This window comes from Poeciliopsis prolifica, unplaced genomic scaffold (genome assembly GCF_027474105.1).
Source record: "Poeciliopsis prolifica strain line A6 unplaced genomic scaffold, Auburn_PproV2 SCAFFOLD026, whole genome shotgun sequence".
In the NCBI taxonomy this organism is placed as follows: Eukaryota; Metazoa; Chordata; class Actinopteri; order Cyprinodontiformes; family Poeciliidae; genus Poeciliopsis; species Poeciliopsis prolifica.
Window position 1 is genome coordinate 6014968 of NW_026562401.1, and position 22456 is coordinate 6037423.

General features: G+C 42.9%; 2 protein-coding genes across 2 annotated transcripts; one reads left to right on the plus strand and one right to left on the minus strand.

Annotated features, from left to right (window-relative positions):
* Positions 1-1141: 1141 nt before the first annotated feature.
* On the plus strand, positions 1142-16139 carry atn1 (atrophin 1). Its single transcript, XM_055047822.1, is given in 11 exon segments — positions 1142-1419; positions 4168-4268; positions 4633-4734; positions 5059-5178; positions 5305-6636; positions 6639-8098; positions 8891-9101; positions 9241-10741; positions 13122-13265; positions 13410-13590; positions 15399-16139. Coding segments are annotated over 10 exon segments (5112 nt in total). The 5' UTR covers positions 1142-1419; positions 4168-4241; the 3' UTR covers positions 15433-16139.
* A 4222-nt stretch (positions 16140-20361) lies between these two features.
* On the minus strand, positions 20362-22018 carry LOC129371331 (zinc finger and SCAN domain-containing protein 12-like). Its single transcript, XM_055047891.1, has 2 exons — positions 21787-22018; positions 20362-21699 (listed from the first exon to the last, which is right to left on the minus strand). Exons 1-2 carry the CDS (start codon positions 21947-21949, stop codon positions 20978-20980), a joined length of 885 nt encoding a protein of 294 aa, XP_054903866.1. The 5' UTR covers positions 21950-22018; the 3' UTR covers positions 20362-20977.
* Positions 22019-22456: the final 438 nt, after the last annotated feature.

Genomic DNA, 22456 nt, shown 5'->3' on the forward strand with positions numbered 1-22456 from the left:
TAAAATGTTATCAGTGAAATAATTTGCCAGTGCAACTTGTAGTTTTTCATCAATATTAAAACAAACTCTCATACCTGACTAAAAAGTTGTAAGTTAGATTCGAGTCATTTCAAGTTTACTGTAATATTCACTCAAAAAAAAAAAAAAAAGTGGGCATCTCTAACCAACTTTGGTAACACCAAACCAGAGCATGTTGCTTCCTATTTCCAAACCAAACGTATCCGATCTAGTGTCAATTCCGGCACCCGCCGGCAGAGGGCGCGCCAGCGGAGAGGCGCCGCTCCCAGCCGAAGCCGCTTGTTGCCGCCGCCGCTGCTGCTCCTCCTCGGGCTGCTTGCTGCTGGTGGCGATGATGATGATGATGATGAAGATGATGAAGGAAGGCTGGAGCCACGCAGGCGCACCGTGCACAGTCTCCGGACGGGTTGCCACGGTAACCACACAATAGGAGACGGGACAGGGGGCGAAGAGGAGGAGGAGGAGGAGGAGGAGGAGAAGGAGGAGGAGGAGGAGGAGGAGGAGGAGGAGGAGGAGGAGGAGGAGGAGGAGGAGGAGGAGGAGGAGGAGGAGGAGGAGGAGGAGGTCTGCAGAGCCGCTTGACTGGACACACCGCTGCAGCCCTCAACCACACACACATTCAACCGCTTCCAAACGAGTCCCAGGCTCCTTTGTTAAGACATAGCAGAAAAATCTGGGAAGCGCACACGTTCACCTATTAAAACCAGACATTTATTATTGTTGTTGTTGTTTTTTAGGTTTACTGCAGAGAGTTATTCAAGCTCTCCGTGTAGTAAAGGTGACTCTGGAGGGACTAGTCTAAGGAGACCCTCCCTCTTGATCCCCTCCCTCTTCAGAGTTTTGGCCCTCTCTCTGCGCCTCTCTTCCTCCCTCCTCCTCTCTCCTCCTCCTCCTCACGTCCTCCCCCCCTTCTCTCCTTATGCAAATCACGCCCTCACCACTCTCCCTTTCCCTCACCCGACGTGCATCTCTCTCTCTCTCGCTAAATATTTTGACTGTAAGACTGTAGAGGGGGTACAAAAAAGTGCAAGTCGTCTTGAAGAAAGAGGGGGAAGAGAGAGAGATGGGGGGTGCAAAATAGGAAGAAGAAAAAAGGGGGGGGGACCGAAAGGGGGTGGGGAAGAGGCATCAATTTGTACAGTCTGCAGTTGGCACCCCTGTATTTTTTTCCCCCTGCAAGGAGTAGCAGGAGATTTCTTCTGCGTTATTGTTATGATCGGATCCCGCTGCAACATGAGCCAGCGCCAGGCTCTGCTGACAGACGCCTGGGCCCTGAGGTGTGCGTGTCCGCGTGCAACATAAAGCAAAAAAAAAAAAAAAAGAAAACACACACACACACACACACACTCAAGGGGAGAAAGGGAAAGGCAAAGTGGGAGAACGCATCGCTGGATATTATAGGTAAGAAGCAGAAAATGGATTCTTACACTCCTCTGTTTGTTGAGCCACGTTTGTTCTCACCATGCCATTTTTTCGTACCTACTCTTTGTGCGCTAATCATCATCCTCATCCTCATCTCCACTATCATCAATCTGCGTTGCTATGTCTAAAAAGAAAATGATGTCCTGGCGAATAAATGCTGCACGACGCGGTGCATCCACATTCCTGCGAGGGGGAAAAATGGGGTCTGAGGGGAGCCAAAGCAAATCGCCATTCCGATTCACCTTTTTCTAACATGTGCATCGCTTTGAAAACAGACATCCGTGCAGACTGTGGAGTCATGTATGTGCTGCTGAACACGTCGCCGAGGATCTGGCTGGCTGGGGCTCCGCTGTTGGTAGCATATAGGCTGCAGCTATGCTCTGCATGTGTATCAGTAGCATTTTTTGCAGGAAGAAAAGAGTCGTTGAGGGTGCACGGTCGTTGGTGATGTAAGCAGAGCCACTGCATGCCGCTGCTTTGCATCACACACGCAGAGGGAAGAGGCCAGTTTGTTGATGATGCATGTGCTGCGAGTTGGTGGTGACAGTGCTGGTGTTTGATGACCGGTGGACCACTGGCAGGCCAGCAAGGATGCCACCTGTAACTGAGAGGCATTGTTCAGACCCCCTACTGGATGCTGCTGCCGCTGCTGCGTTATTAATCAATTTATCTGCAGGTAAATTAAGGGACTGTGCCTTTCGCCTTGGCTAGTGCATGATTAGACAAACAGGAATAATTCGTGGGACACATATTTTGGTCCCTTTTGAGAGGATAGTTCATTCAGTTGCTGCAGATTTGTTGGCATGTTCAGCATGCTTTGAGGTCTAAGCTATTCTTCATTTGTATCCAGGGGCCCAAAAACATATCCCCCTACACCACAGGTTGGCAAGACTCTATGTTGGTCCACCATTTAGGTATAACCAGACTGGACCTGCCTTTTGCCTTTAGAGCTACCATAATTCATTGTTGAATAGATTCAACAATGTATCAGAAATATTACTACAGGTTTTTGGTCCACATTGATCTAATAGCATCGTGCAGTTGCTGCAGATTTATCTGCTTTACGTCTGTGACGCAAAGCTTCATGTCCACCATATCCTAAAAGAGTTATTCTGGTGACTGAAGAGGCTTATTTAGTCATTGTCAAGAAAACAGTTTGAGATGATCTGATTTTGTGGCATGATGCCCTTCATACTGGAAGTAGCCATCATAAGATGGGCACTCTATGTTTACAAACCATCAGATATGGTCATCAGCCAAGTGAAACAACAGAGATACAAGACCAGCCTGAAGCATTGAAACAAGGCTGAAGGGATTCATGCTTTCATGTCATCCATGACTCTAAGGTATTAATATGGCAGATACCGCGGCGATTTGGTCGTCCTGTTCAACTTTAGTGTTATTTCTAGGTTTTTAGCTGACGGGAATGGTCTTCCGCTGTTGTAGTCATTCGCTTCAAGGGTCGAAGTGTTTTCTATTTCACTTTCCTTGGTTGTAACTAGTGGTAACTTGAGCTACCGTTGCCTTTCTGGCCCTATGAGCCATTCTGCCTTCAACAAAGCGTTTCTGTCCACATAACTACCGCCTGTGTGAAATTTTCTCTCTCAACTCTCCATAAACCAGAAACACGGTCATGCGTGACAGTTCCGCAGATCAACAGCTTCTGAAATAATCAGACCAGCTCGCCCGACACAAATAACTGTGCCACCTTCAGAAGCTCCGAAATATTGTTGCCGGTGCTTTGAACTTCAGCAAATCCGCCTCAGCACATCTAGGTGCCTAAATACACGGAGTTGCTGACATGTGACTGGCTAAGTTGCTATTTATTTTGTAAGCAATTGAACAAGTGTGACAAATAATGAGTGCATATTCATTAACATCAGTGATTGTGACTTTCCTGATTTCACACTTGCTGCAGGAGCCTTTTATTTGATTAATGCATGTGTAGTAAAGCTGCTCCATGACTCACCTACAGTGTTCATACACTCTGGTTCTACTCTAGCTGTTCTTTCTTTTCTCTTACAACCCTGCACACTATTTTTAACCTCATTTAATATTCATGAGCCATTTTTTTTCATCATAGTGGCACATGAATGAATGGTTTAAACCCAACGTTGAGTGCCTACTGCTCACTGTCGAGCATTACCACATGGAAAAAAAGAATCTTGACATTGTTCGGTCCCCTAATGGGTTGCTGAATAAATAAGCTTGTGATTCTTCTGACCATAACCAGGTCATGTGGGTTAACCACAAGTAGCTGTGGGTTGTTGTGGGGAAGGTGGAAGAAGGACGGGGGTTGTGGCTCTCATTCACAGTGTGTCTCCTGCAGACTACATTCCAAAATGCCAGTATCTCAGTGTTGCAGCTCGACCAAACGGTGTATTCTGACAGTCGGAGTGGATGAACCTCTTGAGATTGTAGTTCTCCGTTGCCGTGCTGAAACCTAAGAGCAGAGAGGAGATTGTTTTGAGTGCAGCGAAGAGCAGTGGTGCCGATACAGTGTGGAGCATGCAGCGAATTTAAATGCTGTTTTCTCCTCTTATAGTCTCGCATGTCTTTAAAAATGTCTTCAGTTCACAAACTCCCCTGCGAGTACGGATACCAAAATGACGTCAATGACCACTGCGTCCTTTCATCGTGTTTTTTTATTTTTTCACAAAAACATTGAGTACTTGAGCAGAATTCCCTTCAGGTTGACTCATGCCTTCTCTTCTGTTTCTTTTGCAGTTGATAAACAATTGGAACCAGTTCTGTTCCTGGAATGGCTTCTGTTGTGAAATGGACGTTATAAAGGAAAGATAATGAAAACAAGGACGCACAAAGAATCGGTATGTGCAAGGTCTAGTTTTTCTGTTTTTGTAGAGTTGTCATAGGGTATATACCTGCTTAATTTCTCAATGTTTGTCTTACTATGTCATAATTAGTAAGAAATTAGATAATTTCTCAAAATGTCAGGTTAGTCATTCTCCATTTCTCTTTGTTGTTGTTCCTGCCTTTTCTTCTTTTCTTCATTTTTCCCTTTACTACTGCTACCCCAAACTGCCGCCCCACCCCTTTTGTTTCAAATAACTCTCTTGGTTTTTTTTTTTTTTTCAATTATCTCTCGTTCTCCTTCTTTCTCTTCTCTAACACATACACATTTAACTCTTTGCACCACCCCACAATGTTTTTCCCTTTTGGTGGACTTTGCAGATGCCCATGCGCAGTGGGCGAAGGAGGGGGGCAAGTGAGGAGAGAAGGGGCAGACGCCCGCACACCAGCCCAACTCGCCCTGAACGCACCGACCGGCAGACGGTCAGAGCTCATCTCTTTGTGCTCATTGTTACCTCTCACTGTCTTGACTGTAATAATATGCATGCATGCAAACGATAAAAGTCATGAAACAAAGAAAAACTGCCTGTTTTGAATTTGGTGTGTGTGTGTGAGTGAGTCATCAGTATGGTTGCTACAGACATACCCTTGCAGTGTTAAGAACTGTTTAACTCATTTTTTGTCAGCACATTGAAACCTTTGATGCTTCGTGTTTAAACGCATGCAGCTGCAGGCTTTGTTCTAAAAACAGATATAAGCCTATTATGGATTCAGTACAACAAAATTAAAAGTCTTGTGTTGTTTTAGCAAAGAGGTGGTGGAGAGGAACTGGCTGGAAATCGCTTCAGTTGCAGATCACAAGGACATGATTCATCAGAGAGTGAGGGGGAGGAACTTGTATCACCTCCAAAGAGACAGAAAGTTCAGGTTTGTGTTACATGTCGTCAGCTTCTTATATAAAGATCGCTTATTAAGCAACTTGCACCTTGCTGTCTTTGACAAAAATGTATTTTTGACTCTACCTTACTCTGAAGTCGCTCATTCTTTTGTCAGGATTCAGCACCAAACCCAAATCCTCCAACATCAACACACTTGACTGAAAGCTCAACACCTTCCACTGTTCCACCTCCAACCTCAGCTGCAAGCCAATCTCGGGAGAGTGACAATGAAGATGGCCAATCCCAGGGCAGTAGGAGTTCAGCCGTAGGGAGCCTGGCCAATAGCAGTAGCAGCCTGAGTAGCGGGCGCGATATAGACCAGGACAATCGATCCTCATCTCCGAGTCTTTCCGCTTCCCCTTTGGGTAGCCTGGACTCTGATTCTGATGGGCCCGATTCACCAAAGCAAGGAGAACGTGAGAAAGGTAAGGAAGCTGGTGCAGGGAAGGCGACCGGGGAGGACAGGAGAACGTTACGAGAGGGGAGAGGAGAAGAATCGTGTGGCGATGGGGATAAACGAGACGTAGAGACAATTGAAGATTCTTCATCTCTGAAGCCCCCTTCTACTCCATGCTCTTCCTCCAGTCTAACTCCTTCTATTCGAGGAGGAGATTCATCAAATGACAGCAATAGTGGGAGGAAATCATACTTCTCCCTGGACTCCAAATTGATGTGTAAAGTTGAGTATGGCTCACCAGCAGGCATTGAAAGCAACAGAATGACTTCCAAAGCTAACACACAGTGCATAAACAAGACAGCAATCTCTGGAGGAGATTTTTCACATAACAGCCCCAACATCCCCCATTCGTTGCCCCCTCCACTTCCTCCTCCACCTGCCCTGAAGCCATTGGAGCTTGGGGGACAAAACCTGCCAGCTGAGGTTAAGACAGAAAGAGACAAAACTGAAAAAACAGAGAAACTCATGGACAAGACTCAGTCCACGCCTCCTTCTCTGCTGCCACAGTGCGCCCCGCAGTCCCTGTCCCAGTCTCAGCCTCAGACTCAGCCCTCTAGCCATCCTCACCACTACAGCTCCAGTTGGCAGGGCGGGACAGCAACTGGCTGTCAGGGGAGCTGGGGCTACTCCCGCTATCCTGGCAGCCACCACCCACAGCACCAGCCCCCCGTCCAGCAGCAACAACTTCCCTCCGTCTACAACCCGCCATCCTCTCGCCACTCCTCATCTCACCCCTCTTACCTTCCCCATCCTCACCCCCACCCTCACAGAGAGTACCTTCCCAGGTATGCTGGAGGGGGAGGGGACAGAGAGAGGGGCCCCACAGGAGAGAGGGAGAGGGGAGTAAGAGGAGAGTGTGGTGGGAGAGAGATCACCAGAGAGTTTTCTGCTCCTGTTGGCAACAGCAGCAACAGCAATGGAGGGGGGAGTAGTAATAATGGCTGTGGTGCAATGAGTGTCCCCAACAGCATTCCGGCTAGGGAGTTTGGGGGATGCCCATAGGGCAGAACAGGGAGTACCAAGGCTCAGGAAGAGATGGATCCAACTTAGGTCCAGATCGAAGAGACTTTGGTCCAGCATTCAGGGACAGGGAGCGCGAAAGAGAACGGGAAGGAGGAAGGGAATTTAATCTGCCAAATCAAAATCAGAATAGAGACTTTGGCCCCACTGGACCTGCAGGGGGGCACCCGAGAGACAAAGATAGCAACAGATGGAATGAGTTTGGGAGCCAGGCAAGAGAGGTTGTGAGCAACAGCAACCCTAATAACAACTCCATACCACAGGGGAACCCCCCAAGTTCAACCAGTGGTCTACCAGTCGCCCCCATGCTGAATCGTGACCCACCTGCATCACCCCAAAACAACCTCAATCATCCTTCTCATTCCTCTCTTCCCCAGAATCCCCATTCTCATCCCCCAAATTCATCCAACAGGGATTTCCCTCCACCCATGGACCAGACACAAATGCCTTCAACTGGAGCAGATCACTTCCACAGAGACTATCCTCCAAGTGGAGGAAAAGACTTTCCAACTGGCGCACCTCCTGCTGGCACAAATCGAGAGTACCTAAGCTCCCCTGGAGTGACTCCAAACCTGGGACGAGAGTACCCAGGCACAGGAGGAACGCAACACGCCCTCCAACCTCACCCCCACTACCAGCCTGGGCCCAAAGACAGAGAGAGGGATTCAAACCTGCGAGAGTCTGCTCTTTACCAAAGCCGTGGAGGCCCTAATCAGCCTCCTGCACTCTCTCCTTCCTCCTCTTCCAGCCATCATGGACAATACCCACATCCGCCTCCTCAGCCACCTGTACACCCCCCTCAAAGCTCCCATTCCCAGGCACCCCAATCAACTATGGGGCCTAGTACACGTCCTCCACATTACCAGTCCTCCGCTCAAACTCCTCCAACACCTCTATCTCCCTTACCTAGCCCATCTACCAATCAGATGGGGGCCTTCTCATCCTTTCCCTCTGGTTCTTCCTCTGCACCCACCTCACAACTTCCCGTTCCAGGTGTGTCATCCAGCTGTTCACCTGGATGCCGCCCTTCGTCTTTCCATGGCACTTTGAACAATCATCCTCAGTTCAGTGGCACATATCACTCCAACGGAAGCAACGGCAGCACCATGGCAAACAGCAGCAGCAACAGTAGCGCAGTCAGCAGTAGCAGCAACACAAACTCACAGGCACCCTCACCTCAGAATGTCTCAAAGGCACCACCACCTCTCAGTAACTCCACCACCAACAACAACAACGTCTCAACACCTGCCTTGACCTCATCGCTTCCTGGAGTGGAGGGACATTCAGACTCAGGTCTACCTCCAACAGCCGTAATCAAGGAAGAACCACCGGAGGACCGGGAAGAAACTGAAAGCCCTCCCCCGGTGTTAAGAAGTCCCTCACCTGAACCAAAACATGTGGATATTCCTATTCACGCCAGCCAATCAGCACGGTAAAGTCTAACTGGAATGAAGGCCCTTGCAAAAGTATTAGTACCTCTGAGATTTTTCACATTTAACATTTTCTCACACTAGACCAGGAGTGCTCAAGTCCAGTCCTCAAGAGCTACTACTCTGCAGCTTTCCGATGCATCTCTTCTCCAACACGGCTGAATCAAATGAATGGCTTGGTACCAGGCCTGGTCAGACCTGAGTGACTGGTGAAGAAATTCAGCCATTTGATTCCAGTCAGGTGGAATAAGAATGCATCTAAAAGTTGCAGGACTGTAGCTCTCGAGGACTGGACTTGAGCATCCCTGCACTTTACTCACAAACTTGTATGTATTTCTTTGTATTTTATGTGATATACCAACATAAACTACAGTATAATTTTGTAATGGATGGAAAATTGGTAATTATCTTTAGAGTATTTTAGAAATAAAAATCAGAGGACATGCTAATAGATTCAGCTGTGCTTGTGTTAATACCTTTTCCTACAATTAGTCCTTTGGTGTGTGTATGTACTATCTTTTGGCCCATGAAGATGTTTCCCTTTCTTATTTCTCAAAACAGACTGAGTCATTTTTCAATACTTTAACTGCTATTATCATTTAGATTTTGGACTCGTGTGTCCTTGTAGCAAACTACTCTGCTTTACGTGTATTCACACATAAAATCCCAAGAAAGTACACTGAAGTTTGTGGTTGTTATGTGAAAAAGTTCAAGAGGCGTTTTGCAAAGTGCTTTCAGTTCTTAACATCAGACTGACTCCTAACAGTTTTTATCACTATGTCCAATGATTCTAGGTTTCACAAGGTCCTTGACAGAGGCAGCGGCAACTCCTGTGCCCGCAGCGATGTCCTCTTTGTCCCATTGGACGGCTCCAAACTGTGGAAAAAGAGGAACGAGATGATTGAACGAGCTCGCAGAGAAGTTGAGCAGAGGGCCAGAGACCTGAGAGAGAAAGAAAGGGAACGGGAAAGAGAGCGTGAGAGAGAACTGGATCGGCATCTACAGGTGTGCACATTTCAGCTTGATAATTATGTCCAGTGTCAGATTTTATGGATTCGATGTAGATTAAATTGATCTGTTGAAGGGAGGGGAGGAACGTAGGTCACATACACATGATTTACTGTCCGTCTGTTTTCTCTTCCAGCACCAGAAGGATGTCAGTGCTGCTGGAGGGGGACGCCAGGGTTCCTCGCTCTTCTTCCCCCCCTCGTCCTCCATCATTCTTGACCCTTCCTCTTCCTCTGCCTCTTCCTCCGCCAACGTAGTCGCCCACCCTCCCGCTCACCCTCAGCATCACCCCTCACATCCACACGCTCATCTTCCACCGGCACATCATCTCCACCCCTCTCTGTCCCACGCTATTCCCCACTCCCTCCTGTTGCCCACCATGGGTGGGGCGTCGGCAGTGGTTGGTGGGCCTCAGGGGGCCCTGGGGATTGGGTTAGGAGGTCCATATTTAGGACCTGACACACCAGCCCTAAGAACCCTGAGTGAATACGCTCGCCCACATGCCATGTCTCCTCTTGGTGCAGCAAGTCGTGCTCAGGCACACCACCCTCAAGTTCACCATGGTCACCCCCATGTCCACCCCTCATTCTTCCTCCCTCAATTACAAAACCATGCTTTGAGCCACCCACACCACCTACCCACCGATGCAGCAACAGCAGCAGCCATCTTGGGCTTTTTGTACGGTGGCAGCCTTGAAGGTGGTCCAGGTGTGCCGGGGCACCCTGGTGTGGCCGGGGGCCCCGTACCAGGCGGAATTGGCGGTGCGGGTCTGGGAGGCGTGGGTTTCCCTCACGCAATGGCAGCTCATCGAGATCGGCTAAAGCCTGGATTTGAGTTTAAGAGTGATGAGCGGGTTTATCCTGCGGGATCCATGCCCGACCCTGCAGCTATTGCGCTTGCTCATTCACATGCGCATGCCCACAGCAACGCCCATGCACATGCGCACTCCCTGCTGCTTGCAGGAGGTGCAGCAGCTAATGAAGTATCACTCTATGGCACTCCTCCTCCTGCTCCACCTGGACCTCCACACCTTCAAAACCCAACCCTGACACAAGTAACCCGTCCTCCACAACCTCCTGCTCCACAGTCACTGTCTAATCCTCCTCCTTCATCCCTCCTTCCACCTTCCGTCCCCTCTCACCCTTCGTCTGCCCCACTGGCCGCCCCCTCTGCCCCGGCACCACCTTCCGCACCTCCAACCGCTCCTCCTCAAACTGCTCCACCGACCTCCAACTCTTCCTCACTTCATCACCCAGTGCCCCACTCTTCTTTCCCTAACTCCCTGTCCTCTCACGTGCCTCCCCCTCCCGCCCCAGCTGCTCTGCCCGAGACTTATCCGACTCCCACGCGCTCCCCTGCCACGTACGAGCGTGACAGGAGCGGAGCGAGGGAACGAGAGAGGGAGCGGGACAGAGCAGCTTTGCCGGCCTTTGGGGACAGAGAGCGAGAAAGAGAGAGGGAGCGAGAAAGGGGAGGAAGTGGGGGAGGCGGCGGAGCAGGAGGGGGGAATGGAGGTGGAACAGGGGGAGGAGGTGGAGGAGAGAACCTGGGGCGTCTTCAGATGTTGAATGTGACGCCTCATCATCACCAGCATTCACACATCCACTCACATCTTCACCTGCACCAGCAAGACACAGGTACCAACTGCTATTACCATTGCTGTCAGTCAGCTCCCACAGCAAACCTCAGATCTGTCACTATGAACAGTTAGACACAAAACATTATTTCAAAACATCCGCTTAGTTAGTAATTAACAGTTGATGCTGTTGATAGCAAACTGAAAGTCTAAACTCAAAGAGTCAAACTTTGTTCTTACTTACAATGACTGTCAGTGATTACACTGGTCAGTTTTTCAGCTGGTTTAGGGTCATTTTGATGTGCTAAATCCAAAAATCATATTGGTTTTTCTCAGTCTGGTCAACTTTCCGAACTATGGAGCAATGTGAGCATCAAAATGCATGCTCCATGTCTATGGATCGTTTTCCTGAGAATCTGGGATCAATGAGTGACGAGCAGGAGGAGCGAGTCCATCAGGACAGAAAAGAAACAAAATGAACACATAATGTTCGATTTACATGTTGTTATCCTTACTAGTACTTCTTGTACAACTTACAGAAATCCAAGTTTGTAATATTTTGTTTGTACACCCTGTCAGGAAACTTTCTTTTTTCTCCTAAGACTTTTTATGGATGATAATGTTACAAGAATGTAATTTTTATAAAAACCCAACCCGATTGAGAAAAATGGATGTCATTTTTGGATTCAACGATGCAAAAAAGTCTTAATTCAGTGAAAAAAAACTTCCAAATAACATATATATTTTTATCTCAGTGTTATCTTAGAAAAAATATTATTTCTGACGGTTCTAGTAGTTTTCTGGTCCTTTGGTTCGAAAAACAGTATTGATCATTACATTTATTAATCTCACATAAACAACCTATAAGAAACAAACAATACAGGATATTTTAGTTTTCTTACAGTTGTCAGCATAAAAGGAATGTTTAATAAATTTTGGGGTGAAAAACAGTGGTCTCAAACTCCAGTCCTCAACACCCAGAGTCCTGCAATGTTTGGATGTCTTTCTGCTTCAGCACAGCTGGCTTCAATATCCAGGCAGTTTCACCTTGTAATTCAAGAGTGTAGGACAAGGGATGCATGTAAAAGTTGCAGGACTCCAACACTTGAGGAATGCAGCTTAAGACCACTGGTTTAAAATTATTTTAATAACTGTACAGTATTATTTACAGTCGCTTATTCTTGCTTTTATATATTTTATCTCTGTGCATACCTTTGACTTGAAATGCCCCTCAGTGGGACTAAAATTATATTTTTATTGTATTCCGACTCACAGTTTACAAAACTCTTCGTTCTTTACATGTCAGGAAACGTTGTCAGTGTGTCAAATACTTATTTCTCTGCTGTAGTGCAAATAAATTGATGAAGGAAAACCAGAGCCAGAATTTTTTCAACATTCACCAATATGTGAAAAAGTAATTTTCTCTTATTTACATTTTCCTTCCAAAGTGCCAGACGTTCTTGTAATCTTTAAACTCAATTAGTATTTCTTTAGTTTTCTTTTAGTTGGTTTAATGTTTACCTTTTTCCTAGGTATTTTTGACTCAATTGAGTCTTGCCATGTCTTTAAATTATCAAGTCATTCAGCTCTGACATGTCAATAATTCATGGTATGCAATAGTTAAATAACAGACAACTATGTGAACATTTTATCTTTTAGCACACAGAGATGTGATCTGTTCTTATTGTTTCAGATAGATACATAAAGAATATCACTACTGACAGTTTTACACATTAGTATTTAGATCCAAAAAAATAAAACATTTGACAAAGCCTTAAAAGGATAAAAGCAAAATATGATATCTTCAGAAAAAAAGGATTGTTTCAAACATGAATCTTTATTTAGCAAGATTGCTGTACACTAACCACAGAGCAATTTGATGTTAGTGTTTTTCTGAAATTATTTTTCTTTCTTTAGATGATTAAATCTGTTTTAAAGTTGTTTCTTTTATCCAAAGTACACACACTTTATATAGTGTAATGGAATATAGTTATTAAAAAACTAAGACAATGTCAACTGGGAATCAGATTGTAATGACGTAAACATGAATACAGAGTTTTCTCAATTCGCCTCTTTGTTTAGAGTTTTCATGAATAATCATTTTTAGTGACATCAGAGTTTTTGTGTGAATGAAAAGCCAAAACGTATAAAAATGTATCAGTTTCTCTATGTATTTAGCCAGATTTGGACATGCCCTTTTAGTCCTCTCGTTTGTTTGAATGTTTTTTTCAAACAAACGAGAATTTTCTACATTAAACCACATAAAGGTCGTGTGATTGTGTGGTTAAATATTTGTTCTACAAATCATACTCAACAATATTCCCTGACTTTCTTTTGATCTGATCTGATAAAAGCTCCTGTCTGTAAAACGTCTTCTGGAGATCCTGCTTTGACTCACTTTAAATGTGTCCTGTATTTCCTATTACATCACTGGCATCCAGCGGCGGGCGGGGTTCACCCCCTGATGGACCCGTTGGCGTCGGGGTCTCCTTTGGCTCGCCTTCCTTACCCAGGAGCAGCGCTCGGCACGCCCATCCTGGCTCACCCCCTCACTGACAGCGAGGTGCTTCGCCAACAGCTGTTCGGTGAGGAGAAGGCTCCTCGTCCATGTACTCGTTCAGTTTTCTTCTCTAAAACCAACACAGTGCTACAAACCATTTCGGTCATGCCGCTTTTCTCTCGACGGTGACCTCTGACCCTCTTTTTTCCAACTCTCGCTGTGGGGACAGGTGCTCCTTTCCGTGACTTGCCCCAGCCTTCCTCCCTCACTGGTCCCATGTCCGCGGCCCATCAGCTCCAGGCCATGCAGCAGGCCCAGAGCGCGGAGCTGCAGATCCAGAGACTGGCCCTGGAACAGCAGTGGATCCACCACCATCACCACCACTCCCTCACACAGGACGAGTATTACAGGTGCTGAAGACGTCTGTCCGTTCTGTCTAAACTGTAATTGATTATTCTGACGATCAATTGGGAAAAAAAACATTTTGCACATTTTTCAGTTAACCACTTAAGCCTTTTTTATAAAACACATTACATTAAAAGATGCAAAAAAACAACTTAAATTCACCTTTTTAAATAAGAAAATAATCATTTTGTTGCCTAAAATACAATAACATAGTATTCCCTTAGTGAAAGCTTGATAATCTGTAGTTAAAATCAGCTGGTAATTTATAGTTTCTATTTTGTTTTTAATGATAAGGTCTTTTGGAAATGCTATGTTGACATTCTGTTTTGTTTTATGTTGCATTATTTTCATGGTTATTTTATTTGTTATCATTTATGTTAGTTTCTATTGTTGAAATAAGTTATTAAATTGCAAAAATTTTATGCATGTGAAAACATCAACCCTTTATACTTCCCTTTGCATCAGTACAGCATTGGAGTAATCTTTTGAGTATTTTGGATTAACTTATTAATAATCAGATTTAAAAAAAGACTTGCTTAATGGGAGACTTTTTTTTCACAGAATTTGACCCATTAAAGCTAAAACTTTACCATGTGGAAAGTTTTGGGTAGATTATATTTACCCAAAACTAAATATCTTCTATTTAGTTACAAAAAACTGTTACTTTATTTTGTAAAACTGTGGCTTATTTGCTGTTCAATGACATATATGCTGGCCTGTCATTTTAACTACAAAAACTTTTTTCCAGTTTGAGGTGCTGTCTTTAAGTTTGCTTTAAACTGCAAAATGTTTCTTCTTGGGTTTACTATGGAGCTAAAATTTCTTTTGTTTAGCACAAAAGCAACAAAGTAGATTTGACATTTGCTGATCTTTACTCTGTGCATGAGAGGAAAAGAGGAGAGATTACAACCTGTAGTGAAAAAACACAAATTCTGTCTGTATATAAATACTAAAACTGAATTAAAATCACTTTTAGCTCAGAAGAAGGTTGGAATAATCTGACTTTCTCCAGTAAATAAAGCCAATCCTTTGATTCAAATGTTTCTCTCTGTTTCCTTGAATTGAAGGTTTCCACTGTGGTTGACAGATTTCATTTATGTATTTGAAAGCAAACTGTAAAAACTGAGGCTTAAATTAGAGGAAATCAGATGTCCTTCATTTTTTAGCAAAAGTTTAAAAATCAGCCTCTGTCTTCTGCTCTGCTGTGATCATGTCTGCATTTAACAATCATCCCACTTTTACCAACTCAGCAACTTTCTTGCTTTATTTAGCAACATTTCAGACAAAAAAAAAATGGTACTGGCTGAAACTAGAATCAGCAGGCTTTTTAAAGATCTGTGATCGGCCAAAAAGCTGCAGTCGATTTAAGTAATTTGTCTGTAAACAAAATTGCAGAACAGGAAGATGGCCAAAACTAAAGGTCATCACAAAGTTTCACCTTTCCGTTTACTGGGATGCCTCCGCTCTGCTACATTGATTTGGTTCTGGTTTCTGCAGGGGATCTTGAAAAGTATCTTTCAGTGGAAATGCACCTTTAGGGCTGCCAAGACTTAACCACAGCGTCTTCTTTAAAAAACAAATAAAATTACTCAAACGAAAGGTTGGAGTTTTCTACTTTTTCCGTGTGAGATCATGCTGCTGATGAATTTGTTTGAAGGCTGCTTAGAAATTCTTACCATGTGTGTGGAGGATGCGATCAAAAAACTTACAATCTATAAAGGTGCATCAGTGAACCACATGTAATGATGCTGATCTTTCCATTAATGTAAACTTGAGCTCATGTCTTCTTCTTCTTGTGTTTTTAATCTTTCAGTCACCTGAAGAAAGAGAGTGACAAGACCCTGTGAGGGAGGGGACACGATGCAGAGCGGCTCGGGCAAGAAGTAGAAACTAAACACGTGAATCTGTGCAAGAACAGACTGAATCAAAAAAAAAAAAGAAGAAGAAAAGCACTGAAAACAAAGAGGGAACTTATCAAACTGAACCTGGACGGGAACATTTTGAAGGATTAACAAAAGAAGGTGTGAAAATGTTGCACATCGTCCCTGCAAACTGCACCAGAGTCCCAACGTTTCCCTGTATTAACCTTGTTTTGTATCGTGCTCTGTACAGTATATTAGCTGGGAGGGGAGGAGGATTGTGAAGTACAGTATGTTGTAAAATACTTGATGCCAGAAGGAATGTGTACATGAGTCTCTTTTCTGTCGTTGCATGTAGCTAGGCGCTTCTTCTGAACCGGTGGAGCTTTTGGTTCTCCTTTTAGTAAATCCTCCCCTCTTTTGTATCCGAGGGGCGTTCGATATGCATGAGACCAGCAATTTTAGTGTTTCTGTTTATGATGATAGTATTGTTATTATGATTAATGTCGTCCGTTTGTTGATAATGATATAATTATATATACAACACATATTATTTGTATTATTTTTTTACATTTTCATGGTATGGCGGTCGGTTTTTATTTTTTATTTTCAATTTACCTTGTGAAACAAGATGCAAATGAGGGCAAAAGAAACAAAAAATCTGGGAATAAATTATAATCTCTTTTTTTGCTATAGTTTCCCGAGTCCTGGTGTGTGTTTCAGAGTTTTTGCCCCGTCTTTTGTTTTATACAAGTCATTCGTGCACAAAGCATATCAAATTCCTCCCACTCCTCCCCCTCTGCACCAGCCTCTCCCTCTCTCCGTCCCTCCATCCCTCCCGCTCTCGGGTGAGTGTAGCTAATAAGAGACACATGGGATGAGTGTGAGACATGGGAGGTGAGTCGCTCCAGTGAGCAGCAGCAACAGCAGCAGCCACCCTGTAGAGCCAGCATTCCTGACTGCGCTGTAAAAAAGGAAAAAAGAAAGAAAAACGGAGAAAAGAGGGAAATTTGGGGAGAAGGAGAAAGAAGGGAGGAGCTGAAAGGAGTGATTTACTGATGCTGCTGAAGGCTCGGGGTTTTGTGTGTGTGTGTGTGTGTGTGTGTGTGTGTGTTGTGTGTGTGTGTGTGTGTGTGTGTGTGTGTGTGTGTGTGTGTGTGTGACCGACCAGAGGAATCTCTTCCCTGCAGAAATGCGGCCTTCGCAGCCGCCCCACAGATCACATTTATTGATACGTCCCAGAATCTGCAGCTCCATTCCTTCACGCTGCTGCTGCTTCTGGGCGTTTCGTCTTTTCTGTGGGGTTTGTGTCATTTAAAGTCACCTTGAAAAAGTGTGTCAACATAATGTAAAGCGCCTTCCTGCAGGACAGATCTCATTTTTACCCCCTCTGGTGAAATCACATCTGGGGTTTTATTCTTAGCACATCATCAGTCGTATTTTTTTTTCTTTCTCCGACATGGAGGAGGAGGTGAAGGTCAAAGACGTCGAATGTTTTTAACGTCCAGATGCAAGGCAATCATTATTGTCGTAGTTTTTTTATTTTCTGTTTAATCCTGTTGAGTCAGCTTCTTCTTTTCTGCATTTACAGCTCCATTTTTCAGATTGGACCCGGACCTGCATCCATTTAATCATCCTCTGCTTCTGCATGTATATAAAGCTCTGATCCAGAGTCAAAAGCTGAACAAGAAAAGCTCAGAGCATCTGGGAAGACTTGATACTTTCTGCAGGAAAACAAACCTAAACATGCAGCCAGAACTAGAGTAAAATGGTTGAAATCACATCTTAATTGGTCTAGTCAAAGTCCAAGTCTAAATCAAATTAAGAATCTTTAGCAATACTTAAAAGCTCCTGTTCATAGATGCTCACAATCTGATCTGATTGAAGTGTTTTGTAAAGGAGAATGGAAAGATTAAAGCCAGCAGAGTCATCACTATAAAAACAAAGTTCCTGAAGCATTAAAAAGTCTAGAAAAGTGTTTATTTTTATATTTTGTCCAAGTTTTTAAAAAATAACAATTGAAAAAAGTTAATTTTTTCAGACTTTGCTATTCAACGATTTCAAACCAAACAGCTCACATTCATGTTCATGGTACCAAACTTGGACTGATTGATAAATAACTGGATATAAATCAGATTACAATTATTAATTAATTATTAATATCTAAAAGATAAAATCTTGAATCTGAACTTAATTTTCTGAAAAATGAGGATTATGTACATGATTTATGACCGACCTTTATTCTGTAGTTTATGTCAAACAGTTAATCTCACTCGCCGTCACAAGATGGTTTGGAGTTCATTTATTTTCTAAAATGGACCCAGTTAGACTGGAAACCTTGAACTGGAGTCAGTTTAGAAGCCAAACAAATAAAAACAAATCCTACATTTTGGAGTGAAGGTATCATAGATCAAACTAGATATAGCACAGAGGATTAGCACTTAATCTGGGATAATCCAGACCTGAATTGGAAGCATTACACCGTTTATCTAACAAAAGTTGCTCAAGAAGTGAAAAATGAGTGAAATATGATTTTGCCACATGGACGAATCGAAAGCCAGCTTCCACATTGTGTTCCTTCAGCGTTTTAGGGGGGAAAAAGAGAGAATGTTTTCAAATTAAATATCCACAATAACAAAAAATTATCTTGGAACGAGAATCTAAAATTCTGAAGAGGAAAGTTTGTAGGAATCTTTAACAGCTGAATACAAAATCAGTTCACAGTTAGGAGGTTTATTAAACAACGCTGCCTGTCCTTTGTTATCCACTTAAAAACTCGGCTCTACTTTGTGCTGCTCTTGGAATAAAATAAAATAAAATACTAAAATGTGGTTGAAATGTGACAAAACTCTGTTTGGGCGTGCTTGCTTTTGCAAGCTCATTTATATGATTCTTGCACTTCCCATGTTTTTATTTCGTTTTTGTTTTGTTTCTCAAGCCAAGTGCACAGATTTGGTCCATTAATTTTTTTGTTGTTAATTTTTAGCGGCGTGTTACTGAGTAGTGCTCACCAATACGTCTGCAAAGCTTCTGCTGAATTTTAACATCAAACTCTCTATGACGCAATAATTATTTGAGAGAAATGAGGAAAACATTGAAGCTGATGTCATTGCATCATTTGCTATTTCATTGTTTTCTAATCTAGTTTTGCATGTTTTCAGAAAAAGATTTGCAGTATTTTATCTCAGTTGCACTTTAATTATGCAGAAACGTTACATATATAGACAGTTGGAAAAGTTCAAAACACAATATTTATCTGGTATCAATTAAATTCTACAAAATAAAAAACAAACAAAAGAAAACATCTCGATTGAAAACATGGCACTAAAAAATGTTTTGCCTGAGCATCTGGTCTCAACATGTGACTTTCATTTGTGAAAATCAAACAAGTCCAGCCATTAGGATCTGTCTTGTATTATAAGATAATTAAAGTCACACTTTTACAGCTTCCAAGGCCACTGTTGTTAACATGACACGCCAATTAAAACGTTTTGCACAGAAGCTTGAATAGTCTCGGTCCAAATTTCCAGAGATGGGAGGAAATAAGTATTTACATTTATGCCAGTGGATCTTAAAGTTACAAGAAAAAGAAAATAAAAAAGAAACAAGTAGGAAAAAAATAGCGTAAATAATGTCCAAACATTTTTTGTCACATGGGCCAAAATTATTGAGTCAAAAGTACTACCAGGCCAAGAATATAAAAGTTCAAAAAACACAATCAAGCAAATTAAGTAGTCAATTTTTTATGTTTTTCATTGTAGATCCAAAAATGCAAACATTATTTTCCATCTGGTTTTAATAGGGGTATTTTTTTGTTGTTGCCAGGACTTGGGTGACTTCCTGTCAAAATGCTTTTTATTTTTATCCAAGTTTGATGATTTAGATTGGACGAGGCAGTAAAAGTCTCTTGGTTCTATTTACTATTAAAAAAATTTATTCTTTGCATTGTTATTTTAACTTTACACTTATTATAAATAAATGTCACCATCTGCATCAAAATCAGTCCACAAGTCACAAAAAAATAAAAAAAATTGTCTTGTTTTAAGATAAATTATCTGTTAATGAGTATTTGTCTTCATCAACATTAAATAATTAATGAGTTAAAAGAAACTCCTTGATCTTGGTGTAAAGTTACTTGAAAGTCATTGCAAGAGCACTAAGATATTTGCATTAGGAACTAAACTAAAATTACTTGTTAAGATTTTGTGTTTTTGCTGCAGCTAAAAGGTTGTAGGTTCAAATCCCGGCCTGGAGTTTTTTTCTGCAGGAGTTTGCATATTCTTTGTCAGATGTGTGGATTCTCTCTGTTTTCTCTTAAATAAATACGTATCATGATGTTTATGTGTTAGAGATTTATTTCTGTTTTGGTCATTTCTCCATTTTTCTTGGGCTTTATTTTCATTTTCTTTAATTTATTGTATTACTTTCTGTTTACTGTTTATGCCAGTCTTATTTTTCCCTCTTTATTTCTCTCTGCTGTTAATTTTCACTCAGCCTCCCTTCATTGTTTTTGTGATAACACCAAACAACGCATAGTTGTGAATTTACTTTAAATATTTGATATCCTTTTTTTTTGCTGAATATTTTTTTACTAATACATTTAAAAATCACATTTATTCAGGTTATCTTTTATATTACCGCCGAAGAAAAACAATAAGTGAACTGATGGAGGTTTCATATTTAGATTTTTAAATGTGACATAAACAAAGAGAAGGGATCTTTAAAAGTTTTTGCAGCAGAATGAGAACATTGACATTTTCACTGAGAAAATAAATCCACACTCTTGGACAAAGATTATATTAAATGTGCCAAATTCTTCAGATTCATAGGATTTATGAATGAAAAGCTGCTACTGCCCCCTACTGGCGCATAGTGGGATGTTCTTTTTAATCTGCAGCATGAAAATGAGATAAAAGATGATGACTTTTAATTTTTATTCTGAAATAATACAAGGACCCTTCATGATGTAAAAATGTTACACAATCAGTTTGATACCAATTATTCATTTATACAAGGCTTAAAAGGATCCAGGCCTATTCAGTACAACATACAGTAAATCACACTTTACTAACATTCTGAATACCAGCTATATAGTTTATAATTAATTCATACGTGGACATGTATTTGAAGAATAACTACACCTTTCAAGGTTTTTACACAGTTGTTGAAATTATCATTATGTTGCTCCCAGTACTAACTTCAGAAATACACAGCTCAGTCAGAAACAACCAATCAGAGGCAGGAGGAGGATCTAAGCGCTGCCAATCAAGCTCATGTACATGCTGCTCCCGCGTTATAGGTCACAAAAACAAACACTGACATGAATGCTCAACCTTGTTAGCATAACCACGGAAGGTAAGCTGTTTTTCCTCCATTGACATATTTGAAAGCGCTGATTGGCTGTTTGTGATCAGGGGCGGTGCATTTCTTCAGACAGCAATAGTAGATCAGGAGTTCATCGATTTTTCTTATCACAAATGATCTCATAAACTGTAGTTATAGATTTGACAAATACATACATTTTCAACAAAAGTCACATACTGCAGCTTTGATGCGGATCTCTTACTTGCACATTTTCACTCTTGTGAACGCTTCTCACATGTCTGCCTAGAGACTCCATCCATTTAAAGGACTTTCCACAGAAGGCGCATATATATCGCTTCCCCTCGGTGTGAATGGTCTGGTGTCTGTTCAGGGCGCTTGTGGTGATGAAGGTCTTCCTGCAGATGTCACACATGTAGGGCCTCTCCCCGGTGTGCGTCCTGATGTGGGCCGCCAGGTGGGAGCAGTTGGTGAAGCGCTTCTCGCACACGGAGCAGATGTAGGGCCTGTCTCTGCTCTCGTCGCCGCTGCTGTTCCCCCCGCCGTTGTTGCTGCTGCTGCTGCTGAGGAACTGCTGGAAGTGCAGCGCCTGTTCGTGCAGAGTGGTCGGCAGGCCGGTGTGGGGTGAGATGAACTCCTGCGCCTCTGACTCCGGATCGTCCTGGTTCTCGGCGGGTTCGTGGACCATCCAGAAGTGCCGCTTGAGCGCGTCTCCCCGCGGCTGCTCCTGCTCCTCTTTGCCCTGTGAGGTCTCCGGGAGCTCCTGATCAACGCAGCAGACTTCCTCCTCTTCCTGCCCTCCCTGCTGCTGCTCCTCCTCGTGGACAGCAGCCACTGCAGGGGGTGACTGATGGGGCTGGACAGAAGGAGAAGCAGAAGGAGGGGGAGGAGAATGCAGCTGCTCGGTTTCAAGATAATTGTCCGACTCAGGCTCTACAAAACGAAAACACGCCAGAACAATTTCATTTTAACACACTTCGCATGGCACATGGTTTCCATGAGAATGAGACCAGGACATACCTGAATGGAGGAGCTTCAGCTGCATCCTGAGCTGCCTGATTTCTAAATCTTTGGAGCGTAAAATCTCCTCCTGGTACACCGTTATTGTCTTCTCCACGGCTCCTAAAATCTCCTCCGCTACCGCGGAAAGTCTCTCGTTAAGGAAAACTCTAAGAGGAAGCATTTTTCTGAAAAGATTGGAGGATCTTCGGGGAGAGTGAAACGGATTTCTGCGGGTCCGTGAACGTTACGCTTCGCTTGTAAACACTGACGTGAGACGGAGAGTCACGCCACGATGTAGAACGTGAAAACACTGCCGCCCCCTGGTGGACTGGAGTGGGAAAACATGAAAATCAAAAATACTTTATTGATCCCAAAGGGAAATGAAATGTTTCTCATTCAATTAAAAAGTTGAAATGGGTAGAGTTACCAACAATTGTACTAAAGTAAAAGCAGCACCACTTCACATATTTTTAGTCAAGTAGAAGTAAAAAGTAGCCATTTAATATATTACTGACGTAATTTAATATTTAACCAAAATATAAAGTTAAATGGAAATTTTAGTATTTTATGGACAGAAGTGACAATAATTTATATTAGCAACAAAATTTTTTTTTTTAAATCAAGCAAAAGGAAAATTTCCTAATCGGTTTCTTTCATATAAAACTTCAACAAAAACTGTAAGTGTGGG